The sequence below is a fragment of the Oryx dammah genome, unplaced genomic scaffold, assembly GCF_014754425.2.
Source record: "Oryx dammah isolate SB20612 unplaced genomic scaffold, SCBI_Odam_1.1 HiC_scaffold_4, whole genome shotgun sequence".
Lineage (NCBI taxonomy): Eukaryota > Metazoa > Chordata > Mammalia > Artiodactyla > Bovidae > Oryx > Oryx dammah.
Window position 1 is genome coordinate 75917069 of NW_024070188.1, and position 21731 is coordinate 75938799.

Genomic DNA, 21731 nt, shown 5'->3' on the forward strand with positions numbered 1-21731 from the left:
AGCAGATATTTTATATGCCAACAAACAACATACAAGGAAAGCAAATGAAATGACTCAGCCATCTCATCTTAGTAAGTCTTAGAAATTTGTCCAAAAGTCAATCACAAATAAAGAAAAAATATATGATTAATATGCTCTCTACAAAATGATTTACAATGTTTTTAATCCTTTACTGAAAGCCAAAAAAGAAGGAAAAAGAATTAGGCATATTGTATTACTGATGAATTGCGCTGTGTGCAAATAATGATTCTCTAACATATGTTGGGTGGCATTTTTGATTCATTGCTTCCTGCACAAAAGGTAATATATTATTCAATAAAATTCAATAGGAAAAAAATGTGTGCAAACATTAAGTATTCAGAGAAAAAAAAGCAAAATGTGTTTCATTAACTTTATTATTATTACCTTTGATCCAAAACGGACAGGCGAAATTTAATAAATGATCTCATTAAAGTGCTGGTGATTATCAATGTATATAAAACTTTAGTATTTAGTCATGTTCGGTTTCAAGATGTTAATAATATTGGCAATAATTACCATCATTTGTTGAGTACTCAGTACGTACCAAGTATTTTGATACATAATTCACTTTCATTATTTCATTAAATCTTCACAAGGTCTTATGAAAGAGATGTAATCATACCCACTCTACAGATTAGGAAACTGAGGCTTTGATAGGTTGAGTTCACCAGGTTACCTCGTTTCTTATGGTTTTTACTTAGGTTTATCTGAGTTTAGAGTCCCATACCTTCATGCAACTGCTGATTTAACTGTGTCTTATGCAAAGAATTGGAAAGTGAGGGAGAAAAGTACATTGTGGGAGGTCTGATAAATCTACATTTCCCTAAACTTTCTCTAAGATCAGCATGCTGTTTGTATCCAACTACAGGCTTAATATACCTCCTTGAGATTTTATCTTACAGCAACCTGCTTGGATAAGCTAAGATCAAATCAAGAGTGTCTTCTTGGATAGTTTTCCCTTGCTATAAAAGAAGAGATATCAATCTCGAAAACCACTTTAGAGTCTTAGCTTAGGGAGGGGAATCTGCTCTTTGCATTCTTGTCTGGATTTATAAAGTCATCTCATGGCTTCTGGCTTAGCACTGACCATGAATCAAGAGTTCATCACTTGGACGGTCTTATTAGATTTAAAACTACTTTGTTGGGGGATTTTCCTGAAAGACAAACTGCTGAAGATTGGGAAACTTTTCCCGTTGAGGCAAGACAGGACAAAGTCTTAAATGAGACACAGGGGATCAAAATACTGCAAGGCCTGATGTAATGATCAGCATTATTTGATTCACAGGATAAGGACATTGAGGAAGCAGCACAACTATTACGAGGGCGTTTTAAACCTCATGAGGCCCATAGGAGGGAAGAGCTGAACTTACCTGCAGCAAGCCGGCCAGTTTTTTCTTCTGCTCCTCCAGACACACACTTGCTGACTTCCATTTCTCTTGGATCTCAGTGAGTTCGGCCTGCAGGGTGGCCTCAGCCCCACGGTCGGCCGAAAGCAGAAGCTGCTTGCCAGCCTCCACGGTGAGGATGTAGCTGCCTTGTTGCCGCAGGAACACTTTTTCTTTGAACTAAAAGGAACCAGAGATTTTTGATTTTCTCATTCTTCTCTTCACCATATCCCCGTTATAAGTGTTTTTAAATAATCCTAAATTTCTGCATCCATAACATGCCTTTTCCCCCCCAAAGCTTTACTGACCCTATACTTTGGGCCCGAGTGAAGGAACATATAAATAAATGAGAATCCCACAAACAGGGCTTAGTTTCTGTTGCCAGCTTTTAAACAGTCATGATGCAACAGGAAGACTTCTCTATGAGGCTGATGCAAAGAGACACAGAGGGACGTCTGACCCACTTGGAGGGCACACTGAGGCTTCTTCAAGAGGCAAAAGCTTCATGAGTCTTAAAAGACACAGGGATACAACCAGATGAAGAAGGATCTGGTGTGATGAGGCCAGGAGTCAGGGAGAGAACACCCTCCGCATAGAGAAATGAGGATGGGCAAACTTGCGCGACAGGATAAATTATGAGGAGTTCAGGACACTGGACTCAGTTGTCAGTGGCTAGAATGTAGGATGTCTATAAGTGAGTGGTGTAAGTTAAGGCAAGACCAGACCTTGAAGAGAAGATTGATTTTTACAGTAAAAGTGACTGAGATTCATGGAAGAGTACTAAGCCATCAGGTAGAAAATGGAGTGGAAGAAGGTCATATATTGGATACCCTAAGACATGTCAGGGTTTCTCTGGTGGTTCAGTGGTGAAGAAAGTGCCTGCTAATGCAGGAGTTGCAGGTTCGATCCCTGAGTCGGGAAGATCCCCTCGAGAAGGAAATGGCAATCCACTCCCGTATTCTTGCCTAGAGAATTCTATGGACAGAGGAGCCTGGTGAACCACAGTACATGGAGTTGCAAGAGGGTGAGTCAGCATGATTTAGAGACTTAAACAACAATAACAAAGATAGGTTAGGAAGCGCTCGCCTAGGGAAGAAATCATGACCACCTAATCTAAGGCAGTGGCAGTGGGGATGAAGACTTGAGGGATATAAGCTGCAAGAAGCGTGAGAAAAGAGAAGAGTAGAGCTCTAGAAGGACTCTAGGGTTGCTGATGCATACAGACCAGTGATGACATTTCCTTCGTTTGGACACATGGAATGGACTCATGGAGAGTGGTTGGTTCAGGGATCATAGATGCTATTGGAACCCACCAAGTATCTTATGTCTGTGATGCAGATAAGGCTAAAAGGTGGCTGGATGCATGAGTTAGAGGCTGAGGAGGTGAATGTGACCAGAAGATCCAAAGTGACCCTTCTCTGCTGGTAGGGAGTCGCGGAAGCCTGTGCAGAGATGGCGTTTCCCAGAGAATTGAGGAGGAAACAGGAAGCAGAGAATGACCTTTAAGAAAGAGAAGCCCATGAAATATCCTGGGAGGGACCGATGAGAGGATGAGGAGGTCTCTATTTAAGAGGCTGGAGTCCCAAACTCCCAGGTGGTGAAAGTAAGGGGAATGGACAAACAGCCCACCCAGGGCTGACCCTTTCACCTTTTCTGGAATATTTAAGGTTCATGTTTAAACGGCTCATGAGTAAAATATGTATTATCAATGCCAGGTTTTCCTGTCCTTGCCACTACATTTCCATCTACTCTGGGACTCACTGAGCTGCCGAGAGGGCTTTGGGGGTGAAGTCTTTGAAGAAGCTGGGACTTTCACTGTTAAATACGGACTCTGTAATGGATCATTTTGTATATTTCTGCGGACATTTGAGAACAATGCTTGTCATTCCAGTGTCACTCTAGAATCCTGAAGAACCAGGGTTAGGGCAAAGCATTCAGTGAACACACAGAAGAGGTTTAAAAATTGCCTGCCTTGTACCTTACCTGCACTTGATCAAAGAGGGCCCTTGCTTGCTGCAGTGGTATCCGGACACTCCCCAGACCACTCACAGGCAGACAGGACACCTCCACCAGCCATTTACGGAGTTTTTCTGCCATCTCCCTGTAGCGCTGCCACTGGTGGATCTGGCTGTCGATGATGCCCCGCCTCTGCTGGGCCCGGCGGATCACCCCCTGCCACTGATTACTGAGGAGGGTCAATTTCAGGTTGAACTCATCCCTGGTGAAGAAATAATTACATAAGGAAAGCCACTGTGATCCTGATGAAAGTGTTGTGAAAGTGTTAGCCGCTCAGTCGTGTCCAACTCTTTGCTACCACAGGGACTGTAGCCCACCAGGCTCCTCTGTCCATGGAATTCTCCAGGCAAGAATACTGGAGTGGGTAGCCATTCCCTTCTCTAGGGGATCTTCCTGACTCAGGGATCAAACCCAGGTCTCTTGCACAGAAGGCAGATTCTTTACCATCTGAGCTTCCAGGGAAGCCCTATCTAGAACAGAGGTCTTCATATATCATGCTATGATCTACTGTCAGCTCTACTGAATGTAATTTAAAAAATTAATTACAGTTAAACTATCAGTCCACCAGGACTCCCTGGTGGCTCAGATGGTAAAGCGTCTGCCTACAATGCGGGAGACCCGGGTTCAGTCCCTGGGTTAGGAAGATCTCCTGGAGAAGGAAATGGCTACCCACTCCAGTATTCTTGCCTGGAGAATCCCATGGATGGAGGAGCCTGGTGGGCTACAGTCCATGGGGTTGCAAAGAGTCAGACACGACTGAGTGACTTCACTTTCACTTTATCAGTTTGCAAACAGTCAGTGTGTCAGAATAGGTAGACATATCTGTAAGATCACTGTCATTCACTCTGAGTGCATGAGAGGGGATAGAACATAAGACAGCAGCTTCTGTGGGAATGACCCCCTGCACACGCCCATCACAACGTATCAGCACGTGATAGCATCTTATGTATGCCACAGCAGGAGAAAGTGAAGAGACCAGCTTATTTACAACCTCTGTCTCCAGCTACACTTATAAACCGCTTTGGATGAACAAAACTGGGTAATTTTAGCTAGAAATCACAAACCACTCAAATAAAATTATGTTGTTTAAAAATACTTAAAAAACTGTACTCCATAAACTCTCACTATTCCCTCACAAGAGACAGTCCTAATCTTTAGCAAATTATTTCACATTCTAAAACATCCCTTCTACATTTTAAGCCCATTGTTCTTAGAAAAATGTAAACTGTCTAGTCATCGTTTTTGAATAAAGATTGTCCATATACTTAGAGACATTAAATTTTACTTAAGATTTCTCAATATCAGGCTGACTAATCTCAGAACTTTTAGTTGCTTCTTCCTACCTCTGTGTTTCCTAACTTTAAAAAATGTTGGTTTTTTTTTTGTTTTTTTTTTTAATTATGTTTTCTTTAGCAGCCAACTGTGGCTCTAGAACTGGTTTGTCCAGTATCAAACAGACTGTAGTAGATTATAGTGCTAGTCACACATTTTAGTACTAAAGTATAACATTACTTGCTCTTTCTCTATTTTACTCATTTTGCTTTTCTTTCTTCTTGTGGATGGGTTCTAATCTGAATTAGATTTATTATTCAGGACTCCAATATTCTTGATATATTACCTAGGGCTACTATAAACTTGGGTTTCCCTGGTGGCTCAGACAGTAAAGAACCCGCCAGCCACTGCAGGAGATTTAAGAGACATGGGCTCCATTTCTGGGTAGGGATGATCCCCTGGAAAACGGAGTGACTACTCACTCCAGTATTCTTGCCTGGAGAACTCCATGGACAGAGGAGCCTGGAGGGCTACAGTTCATGGAGTCACAAAGAATTGGACATAAAAAAGCAAGAGAGTTCCAGAAAAACATCTATTTCTGCTTTCTTGACTATGCCAAAGCCTTTGACTGTGTGGATCACAATAAACTGTGGAAAATTCTGAAAGAGATGGGAATACCAGACCACCTAACCTGCCTCTTGAGAAATCTGTATGCAGGTCAGGAAGCAACAGTTAGAACTGGACATGGAACAACAGACTGGTTCCAAATAGGAAAAGGAGTAAGTCAAGGCTGTATATTGTCACCCTGCTTATTTAACTTCTCTACAGAGTACATCATGAGAAACGCTGGACTGGAAGAAGCACAAGCTGGAATCAAGATTGTCGGGAGAAATATCAATCACCTCAGATACGCAGATGACACCACCCGTATGGCAGAAAGTGAAGAGGAGCTAAAAAGCCTCTTGATGAAAGTGAAAGAGGAGAGTGAAAAAGTTGGCTTCAAGCTCAACATTCAGAAAACGAAGATCATGGCATCTGGTCCCATCACTTCATGGGAAATAGATGGGGAAACAGTGAAAACAGTGTCAGACTTTATTTTGGGGGGCTCCAAAATCACTGCAGATGGTGACTGCGGCCATGAAATTAAAAGACACTTACTCCTTGGAAGAAAAGTTGTGACCAACCTAGATAGCATATTCAAAAGCAGAGACATTACTTTGCCGACTAAGGTCTGTCTAGTCAAGGCTATGGTTTTTCCTGTGGTCATGTATGGATGTGAGAGTTGGACTGTGAAGAAGGCTGAGCGCCCTAGAATTGATGCGTTTGAACTGTGGTGTTGGAGAAGACCTCTTGAGAGTCCCTTGGACTGCAAGGAGATCCAACCTGTCCATTCTGAAGGAGATCAACCCAGGGATTTCTTTGGAAGGAATGATGCTAAAGCTGAAGCTCCAGTACTTTGGACACCTTGTGCAAAGAGTTGACTCATTGGAAAAGACTCTGATGCTGGGAGGAATTGGGGGCAGGAGGAGAAGGGGACGACAGAGAATGAGATGGCTGGATGGTATCACGGACTCGATGGACGTGAGTCTGAGTGAACTCTGGGGGATGGTGCTGGACAGGGAGGCCTGGCGTGCTGAGATTCATGGGGTCACAAAGAGTCGGACATGACTGAGCAACTGAACTGAACTGACTGAACTGAGCAACTAACACACACACCAAAAACTTTGATTTTGTAACCAAATGTGTTATTCAGTGCTTCTGTTTCTGAAAGAAAATTCTGATGTTTATAATCTATTTGCAATAGAACTAAATATGATGAATGAAAAAGTAATAACATTTCAACTATCAGTGTTTGCAAACAGTGAGTGTATCAGAATAGGTGGACATATCTGTAAGGTCAAATATGATGAATTAGGTTCATGACACTTCCTTAAACGATGCAAGCATCCGTCATCTCTGACAAAATCTCCAGGACTTGAGGATGTTCTGTAAAAATGAAGAATACCATACATATTGTTTCCCTATCGGCTAGCGTTCAGGGGCTCTCTGGAGCCTCATCTTCACTTTGTAGAACCAAGCTGTCTGGAGCTATCTGACAGCATGAGGAACTACTCAAAACATCACACTGGTCTCAGTGCTTAACCTGAACTCTCAAAAACAAAACGTATGAACAAACCTTTAAAACACAATACATTGGTAATCTAGGACCTCTCTCATTTGTCAACATGCTCTCATCTGAATTTTTTTTTCTTCCCACTAGCAACGTTCAAAATTATCCTCAGGTCCAATCCTCATATTTTCATCTCCTTGGTGTTTTTCCCTGCTAACATTTAAAATTAATAGATGTTGGCTTGCACATGAATTTTAAATTGTATTTTACTTAATGATGTGAGCTTTTATAATACTGTCACAGAGAAGGGAGGATAAAGCAAAAGATAAGTTGATTGCATTTGAATATGTCATATTCTAAAGGCCTTAAATTCTTAGTTAAGCTCACATTTAAGTTTGGCTTCCTTGGAATAAATATGGCATCAAATTTTGTTGTTCCAAGTTTAACCATGAAAATCTTTCATGTACTTCCAAAGAAATATCCACTTAAGACTAAAATTGGTTCCAAAACATGAAAAAAAAAAAAAACCACACTCTTAATCAAAATAATGATTTTCTATTTTGGGCGGGGGGGACTAAGTTAATTATAATCACAACTAGACTCTTGAGAGTCCCTTGGACTGCAAGGAGATCCAACCAGTCCATTCTAAAGGAGATCAGTCCTGGTTGTTCTTTGGAAGGACTGATGCTAAAGCTGAAACTCCAATAGTTTGGCCACCTCATGCAAAGAGTTGACTCATTGGAAAAGACCCTGATGCTGGGAGGGATTGGGGGCAGGAGGAGAAGGGGACGACCGAGGATGAGATGGCTGGATGGCATCACCGACTCGATGGACAAGAGTTTGGGTGAACTCCAGGAGATGGTGATGGACAGGGAGGCCTGGCATGCTGCGATTCATGGGGTCGCAAAGAGTCGGACACAACTGAGCTACTGAACTGAACCGAAGTGGTCTTAATTATGGAAAAGACATACAAATGTGATAAAAGAAATGAGGTTTGTATTCCAAATATCACCATAGAAAATTGATTGGGTAGAGTAAATATTGTTCCTAGGAAAGGTAACATAGGACGAAGCTGCCAATTCACATACCATAAATCTAAAAAGGGGCTAGATTTTACCTCTGCATTTTTAATACAGAGATACTTTGTTAAGTAATAAAGAGAAATCAGGGTTTCAGACTGAGTGTAATTTCACTTAAGGTAGCAAACCATTTCCAAATCATGGTAAGGGAAACCTGGCTTTTCCTGAGTAAACACCAGGTGCATGAGGGCTAGGCTTGATTCTGTTGCTACTTAGTTATGTGACCTTGGTCAAATGACTTCACGTTTCTGGGCCTCAATTTTTCATTTGTAAGTAAGAGAGATGGTCTAGTGACCTCTGTGCTCCTCTGAGGAATAAAATTTCTGCAACTGTATGAGAATCTTACCAGCATCTGTTGACACATCATTGACACAATTCATTCTGATCTATTTTAATTCCAGTCTCCTCCAGACCACTAGCAAAGGTTGGCTAGGTGATTTCCAATTACTCTATGTCCTTCATATAACACAACAGAGGTTCTTTAAAAAGATTCAATACTCAGTCATTTCAGTGGTTCAGACAAGTCCTTCCTCTAATTACTGAGGGTCCTTTGCAGGACACTTGCTTTAGGCATATGTTCTCTAATCTGCTCAAAGAAAATGACTAATTTACTGGAACCTTTCTTTGTGATACAATATCAAAGATCCTACCTGTCATCAACTTGACCTTGTTCTAGAAGGTGCTGTCCATCAAAAATGATTGAGTGCAAAATCTGCTGACGGCTGAACATCTCTGCTTGAAACAACTGTTATTTAAAAAAAAAAAGAAAAACATAATTTAGAGTTCCTAATTTTAGTGACCAGTTCTCCAAAAACTTTCCAAAAATTCTGGTTTAAGCAAGACTATGAAAAACACTTCTAGATGAATCAGGCTGCATTAATATAAAAAATCCTGCAATGTAAGAACATTTAAAAAACTATCTGTTAAGATAAACTTAAAGATACCATTTAGTTTTTGTTTACTAAGACTGTGACTAAAAGTATAATTATGTTTCACTTCTTTCTTTCAAAATCACCCAGTAAAGTTAGTTGATACATAATCTGTATTCTGGTTTATTTTATATGCCGAATATGGTCCATTTTTAGACAGAATAGTTCTAAAACCTTTTAAAAAGTTGAAGAATGGAAAAAACCCACCATTTTTAATAAACTCACTGTTTTTCAATTTAGCTTAGTTAATAAAATTGTTTCACCACTAAGACTTTCAAATTTTCACTGTTTTTTAAACAGGTTTATTGAGATAGAATTCTATATCATATAACTCACTTGATTAAAGTGTACAATAATTTTTCTTATATTTACAGTTATACAACTATCACCACAATCAATTTTAGAGTATTTTCACAATCCCCTCCCAAAGCTCCATACTCATTAACAAGTTTCCAGCTTTTAGCTTTTCTCTGCCCTAGGAATCCTGGATCTCCATTTGTGTGTATTTCATAAACACATGGAGCAACTTAGTTACACCGGCAAACAGCAAAATAGAGACTAACAGAAAATTTATTAATTTGCTTTCTGGATCTAATTCTCTCTAGATGTTTCTTGAGAAAGAATTATAATGCAATTTGATCAGGAAGTATACTGGGAGATGTTTGGTAGCTTGATTTTCTAGTATAAAATATGTATGTGCTTTTTAAAGAACTCACAATTTTAATTTATTAAAGATTTTTGACCAAAGTGTAATCTCTAAGCAACTAGCCTCAGAAATATTATTGTAGTCTGTCACTCAACTTGGAAATTATCTTACCATAATTCTGACATGATACCTTGCAGGGTATTGAAGCCTGTCCCATGCTTATAACCAATCACATTTTTGGGATTAAGATACCAAAACTTCAAGCTTAAAAAAGACGAAAAAAACACTGCATCCATCTGAGCAGACTCAGCGCACAGTACAGGACTTTCTTCCACACAGCATTTTGCAGCACCTTCCAAGGGCCTAACACTGTTTTATCAGCCAAAACAGTACTGGCATAACTTACCTCATGTGCTCTCTGCTGCTCCAAAAGATGCTGATAATTGCCTGAAATCTCTACTGCTAACTTTTGTTCCGTTTGAACTAGGAATTCCATCCATGTTTCACATTTTTCCAAGAAAGTCTGATGTTGTAGCAAAAATGACTGTAACTTACTGACAGAACAAAAGAAAAAGAATGATGATGTTGCTGCTTTTTTCTTATGCCTGTAGCACATAAAACTAGATTAAATATTCTCTGCCTCCAATTTTAATTTGACCTCTACAAAGCTCTCCCATGAGGTAGTAAAGTGTTTCAAAAAATAAAAAAGAAAATTGAAGAAAAATATTTTATTTTTATTTATTTTTTTTATTTTACTTTTTTAAAATTTTTTTTATTATATATATATTTTTTATTTTATTTATTTATTTATTTATTTTTAATTTTTACTTTACAATTCTGTATTGGTTTTGGCATAGATTGACATGAATCCACCACAGGTGTACATGCGTTATTTTAATGATAAAATTATATATCTTTTACATATTCTTATATAAAGGGTTTCCTTGGTGGCTCAGAGGGTAAAGCATATATAAAAGCTTTATTTTTTGATAAAAACAAGATTAAACATTCTTCAGTACATTCAACATAGGAAACCGTATCACAATTTGAGTTGCCCACTTTTAGTTCAAATTTTGTATCACTGGAAAGACCTAGAATGTATAAACATACACAAATCATGAACTTATCTGTAGGATATTTCAGAGTGGCCAAAACATCTCTGGGTTACGCTACCTGAATCTTTCCGTAGTCTGGGAGGAGATCAGAGCCCAGTGCCGATTCAGATTCTGCACCCTTTTGATTTCTTTATCGTTCAGGGGCAGCCTGTATCCAAGCTCATTCAGACGGTCTAAATCTGGGACCATGCTGCTGAATTTCAGCATCTGTCCCTGGAAGCAAGATGCGAAAGTAGGTTTAGCACCACAGTCAGAAAAGGCAGAGGACCTTCAGAGTGGACAGTGAACTTCTGATTTCAGGAAGAAGCTGGTCTTCGGTCTCCTCTGCATTTCTAGGCACCCACTTGCCATCTCCAGAGTCACAAAGAAAGCAAAACGGCATCTCCCCAACAGCTTTCAGTGCTGCTGCTGCTGCTACTGGTGCACAGCTACTTGCTGTCCTTTACTGAACGCTTAGTAGTACATAACGTGTGTTATTTACTTGCATCATTTACTCAGCATTAATGCTTGCTTGAACTGATAAAGGATGAAAATTGTGTTGATGACTGAAAAAACTTATTTCCTATGCTTTATATGTCATTTATCTGTGTTAATCTGCTTCATTATTATTTAATAATAATAACAACAGTTATAGCAGTAATAGCTAACATTTTTTGAGCCCTTATAAACCAAGCACTGTTGCAAGAGCGTTACAGATAATAACTTGTTTTATCCTCAAAACAATTCCGTAAGGTAAGAACCACTACTATTCCTGTTTTACAACAAGAAATATGAGGCACAGACTCTTTAAGGAAATTGCTTAAGACCACCCAGCTCGTGAGAGAGCCAGATAAGCAACACTTGATGGGTTCTCCCTGGATACAACACAAACTCACTTAAACTCTGAATTTACCATGAATTTATCATCTCAAGAGCTTCAGCTTTAGTTTCTTGACCCCAACCCCAAAGTTGGTGAGAATCAACTGAGAAAGCAGTTTATGCTTTCTGGTCTCCTTTGCCCTTCCACACACAGGACAAAGCCGCCTGTCCTGCCTTTTCCTGTGGGCATTCTTAACTCCATCGAGGAAACTGGCTATAGGAAGAAGAAAAGGTCAGGCCACCTTTGGCTGTGTGTGTTTCCACTTTATGTGCTCTGAAAAAAGGCTCATAACCCTGAGAGAAAATAAATCTTTCCAACTGTCAAAGCCAAAAGCATCCTGTTAGATCCCAGAATTTCCACAGGTAAGTAACAGCAGTGAACAAAACTGACATGGTATTCACAGAGTGTAAGACACTATTCCAGTAGTGGAGAGAACAGAAGTCAGTTAATCGCATGAGCATCATTAGAAGATACAATGAAACTCTGAAGAAAAAGAACAGTAGGTCTGACAGTGTGTTGCTGGGGAGCCTGATCGTGGACAGAAGGGGAGGCTTTCTGAGAGTGCCATTGAACAAAAGGACCAGGAGCTGATTCCTTTTGGTGGGCATGGAGTTGGTGGGGATAAGGAATGAATTCCAGGAAGAAGGAAGCCAGGGCACATCTTGCCCAGAGACGCTGGGAAACATCATAGCTCCCAAGTGGCTGGAGAGTGACATGGACGGTGGTGAAGATGAGATCCTTAGGAGGGTGGAAGCTGGGTATTTCTGGTCTTGATACGTCACCACATCTTTACCCTGAGAGCAATGGGAACCCATAGAGGGTTTAAGCAGAGGGATAATATAATAATAAAAATGGTCATGTCTACTGTATTATTTTACTTACTTTAATATAGTTCATAATTAAGTAAAGCCCTGCAAAAGGAAAAGATCATTGTAGCATTATGGGTTGGAGGGAGAGAGAGAGATTCAAGGAGGTCCATGGAGGTTGAAGCTTGGCCTTGGCCCCTGAGAGAGACTGGGCAACTTGAACTAGGAGCGGATGAAGGTAGTGATGAAGCCGAAAGGTTTAAGAACATTGACGGAGGTCATGGACTAGGTGTGAGGAGGGGCCAGAGGGAGGAGGAAGAGTGAGATGCAGACATGCATTGCTCCTGGGGTCCCTCATCATGGATCATGACATCCGCTGTGCTCAAAGACATCAGCCCTCTCAAGAGAACAGGAAAGAGAGCTGGCAAGAACTCTTGGGAACAAACGGCAGGCCTATGTCAGGAGTTCTGAGTTACCCTTAAGATTCTGAGCATAGAAGATAGACCTGGGGGACTTCCCTGGCACACCAGTGATTAAGACTCTGCTACTTCACTGTAGGGGGCATGGGCTCGATTCCCTGGTAGAGGAAGTAAAATTTTAAACAGTTAAAATGCACATGCTTGGCCAAAATAAAAAAAGAAGAAGAAGCAGAAGCTACATCTGGGACGAGGATTTGAACACACTTACCTTCAGCTCTTCCATCCTTTCCTGGATGGTCGAGAGGTCAGATGAGTGGCTAGGGTCCTGCCCTTGTAGCATTTCTTCAGCTTCTACTGTCCAGGTCTCCAAAGCTTCTAAACTCTTGGTAAAGGTTTCATAGTCAAGAACACCAGCCTTTGTTTCCACAAAAGAAAATTGGTATTTAAAAATCTAGTGAAAGGGCAAGTGGATGTTAAAATTATTTTTCATATTATTGTGTCAAATTGCCATTCTCCAGATGTCATTTTTAAAAAGACAAGGTTGCCATGATTTACACTTTCTTCTTTGTATTAATGTAATTTTCCTAAAGCTTAGAATTACTTCTATGTACCGTTAATTAACCAATTAAAGTTTTTTTAATACATTATCAAGAGAGATATATAGATTCTTGCAAAAGCTTATGTAAACATGAGTGTTAACATTAAAGTTACTTAACATTTATTAATTGAACACATTTTGCCAAGGGACAAATCACTGATTTTAGGGCAAAATTACATGGTAGAGAACAGGGCAAGACTCCCAGCTTTCCTTGACCCCACTGGAACTTTCAAATTTGTTTATTTTTAAATTTTGTGATCTTGAAGAAAGCATTGTTTTGATGATGAAAGTTCTCCTTTTCCTATTTATGCCCAGGTTTTACAGGATGCCTAATTCATAACACCCACTGAATATAAGCTCTGTACCTGTAACACAGTCTGCTGTTTGCAGAGAGCCTGTTCTAGGGCATGTAATTGTTGCCTCAAAGAGAGCCAATCGGATTGAATGGCTGATGCTGCCGAAGCATCCACTTGTTGCTTGAGTTGCTCTCCCAGCTCATGAAGAACTACAAGAGAATCCTGAATCGGCCCCAATCCTTTGAGGAGGTCCTACAGAAGATGAAAATATGCTCATCATGAAACAACAGGTTAAGTGTACTCATTATTGTAAACAATTACAGACACTCATTCTTATTTGTCCAATTATTACATTAAATAACCTCTCCCTGCGGGGGAGGGGGGGGAATCAAGAATTGAATTCCATTTTTAAAAACGTGTATATTAACATAAAAAAGTGCTATTCTGATTATAAAAGCCACATAGGTTCCTTGTAAGACATAGAGGAAATGCAGAAAAACTTACTTAAAGAAGAGAAAAAAATTATTTACAAGTAGAGCCAATCACTAGAAATATTTTGGCAGTTTTGTTTTGTTTTTTTTCCCTTGCCTCTTCATGTAATTGATATCAAGTTGAAAATCCAGTGCTACATTTTACCTTCTAGGACTTAATATTAGACACACAAGGGAGGAGCTGCGTGTGTGGTCACACCATAGTGGTTTCACTACCCCCCTCCCTGGCCGGTGGGCTCGGAAGCCTAGGTACGGCTCTGTGAGCAGCAGCAAGAGCGGACTCCATCCTTTTCCGTGGCATCTCTTGCCTCCACGCTTTGTGGGAACCCCATATATACTCCAATCACAAGCTGGTGGAAATTCCCTCTTTCAGTTCCATCTACCACTTAGGGATGACAACTGACTGGTTCTTCTACCTGTTGCTGATGACTCACAGATAGATGGAAAGAGCAGAGCCTGCCTGGGGACTTCAGTGAGAGGGGAAAAACAAACGACAACTTTAATCCTGACAGAGAGATCAGAAAATTCACAGCCATCATTTGGTGCCCTTGACTGTAAAACAAGATCTCTCAACTCAGGAGGACTGAAAATGGAAAATGACAAATCTCATAAAGATGAGCTATGTGGAAAGAGAAAAAAAAAAACAAAACAAAAAACACTAAATTAACTTTACGGTAAAACTTAAACTCTAGCTTCCAAGGGATTATTCATGTTTCATGTGAAGGCCTTAGAATGAGTTAAACTTTTATTTATATGTCTTTTATAACCTGCCTAATTCTAATAAACTGATTTGGGAAAGTTTATAAGAAGGTCTTTGAAATAAGTTCATTAAAATAAAGACAAACGGGGCAAACAGTAAGAGGCATGTGATAGGTGAATTGAGAGAAGAATAATTCCTGAAAACTTTAAGTAGGTTATTGGCAGCTGCAGTGAAAAAGAGAAATATTAAAAAGCTATTAAAAAGAAGTATACTCATAAATCAGGAGAGAAAGAATTCTTCTTACCATTAAACTCTTAGAAGAAATTATTGTGTTGAGGCTTACATAAGAGATAATGGCCCTAACTGGACGATATCTTTTAACAGTGGATTTTTAAAAGATGTAACATTACTTTTCATACAGCCATTTCTTATATTGACCACCTCTGTAAAAACAGAGATCCTGAGTCTTTCACATGGACTGTATTCCATTAGGAAAAATGGGAAAATGACTGTTTAAAAAGAAAGAAATGGGAGGGGATCTCTTTAACTCTGATACATGTGCAACTGGTTCTGAAAACCTAGCAGGCTCTCTGATACTCAAAACAATTATTTTTGGAAAGCTGTCCCACATAGAGCCATAACAAAAGCTTACACACAGCAACACTAGCCCTGTTAAACCTGAGAAGTCTAAGCCTGGCAAGTTGAGAACTGGCGACAGTTCTTGAACGTACATTGCAATCTTGGATCCAGGTGGCAACTTCGTCATCACCGATGTCCTTGTCGGTGGCTGCCTTCAAGAAATCGTTGGTTCGTCCCTCCTGTTGTTGAACTGTAGCAGCACACTGTTTGAAGTAGTCCTTGTATCTCTGCCAAAGCTGAAGTAGGGCCTTGCTGGCACGCAGCTGCTCGGCAATCTCTTCCAGCAAGTTATTCCATCTGGAAACGATAGCCAACACTCATGGGTTGATTCCCACCTCTCACCAAATGCTGTTATTTGCTATTTTATTTTTCATGATCCTGGTTCATGTGAATATGGAAATAATGCAGATGTCTCGTTTCTATTTAATGTAATAAAAAGTAACATTTCACAGTCATATTTCAAGGGTAGATAGTAGAAAAGGGGTCAATCTTGGGGTATATTGCAGTTATAATTCCTTTCCAAATGTCTTCACTGCATTTGTGTGTGTGTGTGTGTGTGTGTGTGTGTGTGCAGTCATAGCCCGCTAGGCTCCTATGTCCACGCAATTTCCCAGGCAAGAATACTGGAGTGGGTTGCCATTTCCTTCTCCAGGGGATCTTCCCAACCCAGGGATTGAACCCAGATCTCCCACACTATAGGCAGATTTTTTTTTTACCAATGAGTCACCTGAGAAGCCCCATCTTGACTACATTTGTTTCTCCTTAAATTCATTTTGTGAAAATAAAAATATTAATAGAATAGAGCCTATAAGGCTCAAGTTCAAAATGTTAGGGTTTTAATTGTATTGTTATTTATAATTGGACTGTGATATAAATAATGAGCAACACTGTAAACACCAGTATATTCCATACCTCATGTTGACTTCTTTTAGTGTATTCGTAAGAGTTTCTGTCACAGGTGGGTGGCACTCTTTTAAAAGTTGATTGGTCACAGAGCCAAATTTCTGCAAGCTCTTTTCCTGTTTTTCTAGATCATCTTGAAGATTCTGCCCAAAGAAAAGGCCACAGATGACATGCTAGGGTCTAAAAATTCTAATGATCAAATTTTAAAGTAATGTAGCTGCTTTCATACAATATGAAACTATGCACAGAAGATACATAGACTGTGACTTTTGTCCCGATGTTTCATAGGTTTCCTTTAGATAATCATTTTTCCTTTTTCATGAGTTTCTTCTTGTGGGTGTGAGGAGGGACTCTTAACAGTTGAGCCCTGGAGTGGGATGGGTAATTCTGCCAGCAAAGTTCACACAGGGAACCCCTGTTCATCATCCAGGAGGAAGCCGTAGGGCTGGTGGGTGTGCAACCCGGCACAGTGTTGTTCTCTTTGCTGCTCAAGATCAAAATCCAGATCTGTATTCTATCACTTACCAAGAGCGGCTCTACCAAAAACTTCTGATAATGACAGTTTAAGATATCATACCTTTTCTGCATGCGTGCATGCTCAGTTGCTTCAGTCGTGACAGTCCGACTCTTTGCGACCGTGTGGACTGTAGTCCGTCAGGTTCTTCTGTCCATGGGATTCTCCAGGCAAGAATACTGGAGTGGGTTGCCATGCCCTACTCCAGGGGATCTTCTCCACCCAAGGATCAAACCCGCGTCTCCTGCGTCACCAGCACTGCAGGCAAATTCTTTATGCACTGAGCCGCCCAGGAAGCCCCATAGCTTTTCTGAGTACCATCTAAGTTCTAGCTCTGAGTGTTCTTCCTTGCACAGAATCTTTATTACACAGGTTATAGGCTTGGCGGAGTCTTCTACCAAGAACCAGTGAAGAAGGATATTTCCCAGGAAATGCTAAAGTGACAGATTCAGTTCTTAGTAAAACTCAGGGAAATCAGGCTGCAAAAATCTACCCCTACCTGACACTGCTTTCTGGTTGCCATCAAATCAAAACACATGAGGAACAGACCCTGAGTCCTTTCATATCTTAAGATAGAAGAGGTGAAACAGAGTAGGCTAAATTAAAAGGTGTTTCTCCTCAAAGGTATAAAATGTGTTTTTAAACTTACTAGTCTCAAAATTGGAGAAGGCAATGGCAACCCACTCTAGTACTCTTGCCTGGAAAATCTCCTGGGCGGAGGAGCCTGGTAGGCTGCAGTCCATGGGGTCGCGAAGAGTCAGACATGACTGAGTGACTTCACTTTCACTTTTCATTTTCATGCATAGGAGAAGGAAATGGCAACCCACTCCAGACGGGGGAGCCTGGTGGGCTGCTGTCTATGGGGTCGCACAGAGTCAGACACGACTGAAGCGACTTAGCAGCAGCAGCAGTCTCAAAATAAGTTTTAATGATTTTTAGTATTTACAATAATTATTTAAAGTTTCATGTAACTATACATAACTCATTTTATCCTTCCTGCCTCCTGCCTCACCTGAAAAAAGGACATTATCTTCAGCAAGTCTGCACATCAGATAGATCAGCAACATATAAACTTTGATTGCCAAGCGAGGGATGTGAGCCGAGGTAAGGAGGGTCCATGCTGGGCTCTTGCTGACCCCTCATCCCTTAGGCCTGCCATGCCCATGCCATTGGCTGCACCATTCAGCCAGGGAGAAAGATCAGTAGCAGGTGAAGAGTGCCCAGTGCCCAGGAACATAGGGGATGAGGGTAACAATCAACTGAGGGCAGTGGCCCGAGTGAGGAGATTGTGCTCTTTAAGTCCAACAACAGCCACGTCCTTCTAGATGAAGGACATGATAACAGACACACAGGAAACAAAGCAGCAAGTGCTAGAAAACAGGGATGACGTGTACGTGTTGGAGAGACCACTGACATTCTGCTGAATGCAAAGAAATAACTTAATGGTTTAAAATTTTACTCTTTTGCCATTTTTCTTTCTGTGTTCTTTTAAATCCCTTAGAATATGTTTAGAAAAGCAGGATTAAAAAAAGAGAAAGGGAAGACATAAAAGGCAGTGATAATAGATACAGAAGATGGATTTGGGTATAAAGTCATTTGATGAAATACATCCATCAGGATGTTTATATAATTTAAAAAATCATTTACTTATATACCAGCTGTTCCAAAATCTGGTATCCACAGGTAAAGTAAAAACTTTAGTAAAACTTAAAAACTTTAGTAAAAACTTAAAACTTTAGTAAAACTTAAGTAAAATTAATTTTGAATATTTTGAAAATAATTAAATGCAAACAATATAGACCAACATTCCAGCATGATGTTTGAATTTGTTCACTTTAAAAAAAAATTACTCTAATTAAAAAGAATGCTAAGGATGGGGTCAATTCACTCCTTACCTGAAGATTGTCCACCTGAACTTGCACAGCTTCTAAAGAGCCAGTGAGCAGACAGAATCGAGAAAGAGAGTATCGGGCCTCCATGAGGCAACTGTTTATCTCATCAAACGCCACTTTATGGCGGCTCCACTGGTCAAGCACAGATTTCAACAGGATCTTGAGTTGGCCAACCTTTCAGAAAACAGAGACTTCTTATAATTGCATACTATTTTACATGATAAAATATATATTCCTTTGATGGAAAAGACATTAACATTTAAGAACTTCACTGGGGTTTCAGGCATTGCAAGTAAACTCAAATTAAAAAAAATTATACATTAAAACAGAAAGTTATAAAATATGTTTTTAAAGTAAAAATGTAACAATGTTGAAATTTAAGCCTTTCATACATGTGATCACATAGTCTAAATTAAAATGCTTAAAAAGGTTACACATATAACCTTGACCTATAGTATCAGTTCAGTTCAGTTCAGTTGCTCAGTCATGTCTGACTCTTTGCAACCCCATGGACTGCAGCACACCAGGCTTCCCTATCGCCAACTCCTGGAGCTTGCTCAAACTCTAGTCCATTGAGTCGGTGATGTCATCCAACCATCTCATCCTCTGTCGTCCCCTTCTCCTCCCACCTTCAATCTTACCCAACATCAGGGTCTTTTCAAATGAGTCAGTTCTTTGCATCAGGTGGCCAAAGTACTGGAGGTTCAGCATCAGTCCTTCCAATGAATATTCAGGACTGATTTCCTTTAGGATTGACTGGTTTGATCTCCTTGCAGTCCAAGGGACTCTCAAGAGTCTTCTCCAATACCACAGTTCAAAAGCATAGATTCTTTCATGCTCAGCTTTCTTTATGGTCCAACGTTCACATCCATACATGATTATTGGAAAAACGACAGCTTTGACTAGATGGACCTTTGTTGGCAAAGTAATGTGTCTGCTTTCTAATATGCCGTCTAGGTTGGTGATAGGTTTTCTTCCAAGGAGCAAGCGTTTTTTAATTTCATGGCTGCAGTCACCATCTGCAGTGATTTTGGAAGCCAAGAAATAAAGTCTTGTCACTGTTTCCACTGTTTTCCAATCTATTTGCCATGAAATGATGGACTGGATGACATGATCTTTGTTTTCTAAATGCTGAGTTTTAAGCCAGCTCTTTTACTCTCCTCTTTCACTTTCATCAAGAGGCTCTTTAGTTCCTTTTCACTTTCTGCCATAAGGGTGGTGTCATCTGCATATCTGAGGTTATTCATATTTCTCCCCTCAATCTTGATTCCAGCTTGTGCTTCCTCTCGTCCACACTTCTGCACGATGTACTCTGCACTTAAGGTATATAAGCAGGGTGACACTATACAGCCTTGATGTAGTCCTTTTTCAATGTGGAACCAGTCTGTTGTTTCATGTCAGGTTCTGACTGTTGCTATTTGACCTGAATACAGATTTCTCAGGAGGCATGTAAGGTGGTCTGGTATTCCTGTCTCTTGAAGAATTTTCCACAGTTTGTAGTGATCCGCACAAAGGCTTTGGTGTAGTCAATAAAGCAGATGTTTTCCTGGAACTCTCTTGCTTTTTCTATGATCCAGTGGATGTTGGCAATTTGATCTCTGGTTCCTCTGCCTTTTCTAAAACCAGCTTGAACATCTGGAAGTTCTCAGTTTACGTATTGTTGAAGACTTGCTTGGAGAATTTTGAGCATTACTTGGCTAGTGTGTGAGATGAGCGCAATTGTGTGGTAGTTTGAACATTCTTTGGTTTTGCCTTTCTTTGGTAGTGGAATGAAAACTGATCTTTTCCAGTCCTGTGGCCACTGCTGAGTTTTCCAAATTTGCTGGCATACTGAGTGCAGCACTTTCATAGCATCATCTTTCAGGATTTGAAATAGCTCAACTGGAATTCCATCACCTCCACTAGCTTTGTTCATAGTGATGCCTCCTAAGGCCCACTTGACTTCACATTCCAGGATGTCTGGCTCTAGGTGAGTGATCACACCATCATGGTTACCTGGGTCATGAAGATCTTTTCTATATAGTTCTTTGGTGTATTCTTGTATAGTTTGTATAGGCGTATTCTTTGTAGAGTTCTCTTCTTAACATCTTCTGCTTCTGTTGGGTCCATACTGTTTCTGTCTTTATGGAGCCCATCTTTGCATGAAATGTTCCCTTGGTATCTCTAATTTTCTTAAAGAGATCTCTAGTCTTCCCCATTGTATTGTTTTCCTCTATATCTTTGCCGAGATCACTGAGGAAGGTTTTCTTATCTCTCCTTGCTATTCTTTGGAACTCTGCATTCAGATGGGTGTGTCTTTCCTTTTCTTCTTTGCCTTTTGATTCTCTTCTTTTCTCAGCTATTTGTAAGGCCTCCTCAGACAACTATCTTGCCTCTTTGTATATTTTTTTCTTGGGGATGGTTTTGGTCACCACCTCCTGTATAATGTGACAAACTGCCATCCCTAGTTCTTCAGGCACTCTATCAGATCTAATCCCTTGAATCTATTTGTCACTTCCACTGTATAATTATAAGGGATTTGATTTAGATCACATTTGAATGGTCTAATGGTTTTCCCTACTTTCTTCAATTTAAGTCTGAATTTTGTAATAAGGAGTTCATGATCTGAGCCTATAGTATCTATATATATTTATATGAATATATGTATTTATTTATATGAATATATGTATATATTTATATTTATAATATGTATATATATTATATATATTGTTTGTAAAATATATATATAAAAGTGATAAAAGATCAATATATTTAGTACCACCATTTAGGAAACATATTAACTGAGTGTTTTACATTCATTAACCCATTTTATCCTGGTAACAACCTTTGAGGTAGATGGAATCTTAACTCATCTTATAGATGAGGAAACTGAGGGATGAAGAGGTGACTTAAACCTAGGTGTTAGCTGCACAGATAGGGACAGAGGTCAGATTCTAGTCTATCCTGAAGTAGGGCTGACAAGATTGCTGATGGACTAGAGGTGGGTCTGAGAGAAAGAGGGGAATGAAGAACGACTCCATGGGTTTCAGCCCATGCTACTG

At 39.9% G+C, this 21731-nt stretch overlaps 1 protein-coding gene across 15 annotated transcripts in view; it reads right to left on the reverse strand.

Annotated features, from left to right (window-relative positions):
- The window catches only part of SYNE1 (spectrin repeat containing nuclear envelope protein 1), a 494970-nt gene that overhangs the window by 92996 nt on the left and 380243 nt on the right, over positions 1 to 21731 (reverse strand). For all 15 annotated transcript variants that reach the window (XM_040238711.1, XM_040238710.1, XM_040238708.1 and 12 more), the window contains 10 exons: positions 18694 to 18864; positions 16294 to 16427; positions 15474 to 15678; positions 13621 to 13803; positions 12926 to 13072; positions 10632 to 10786; positions 9865 to 10012; positions 8534 to 8628; positions 3390 to 3624; positions 1392 to 1586 (listed from right to left, as the gene is read on the reverse strand). In XM_040238711.1, the coding sequence (XP_040094645.1) occupies positions 1392 to 1586; positions 3390 to 3624; positions 8534 to 8628; positions 9865 to 10012; positions 10632 to 10786; positions 12926 to 13072; positions 13621 to 13803; positions 15474 to 15678; positions 16294 to 16427; positions 18694 to 18864 (1668 nt within the window). The remainder of the gene's footprint in view (positions 1 to 1391; positions 1587 to 3389; positions 3625 to 8533; positions 8629 to 9864; positions 10013 to 10631; positions 10787 to 12925; positions 13073 to 13620; positions 13804 to 15473; positions 15679 to 16293; positions 16428 to 18693; positions 18865 to 21731) is intronic.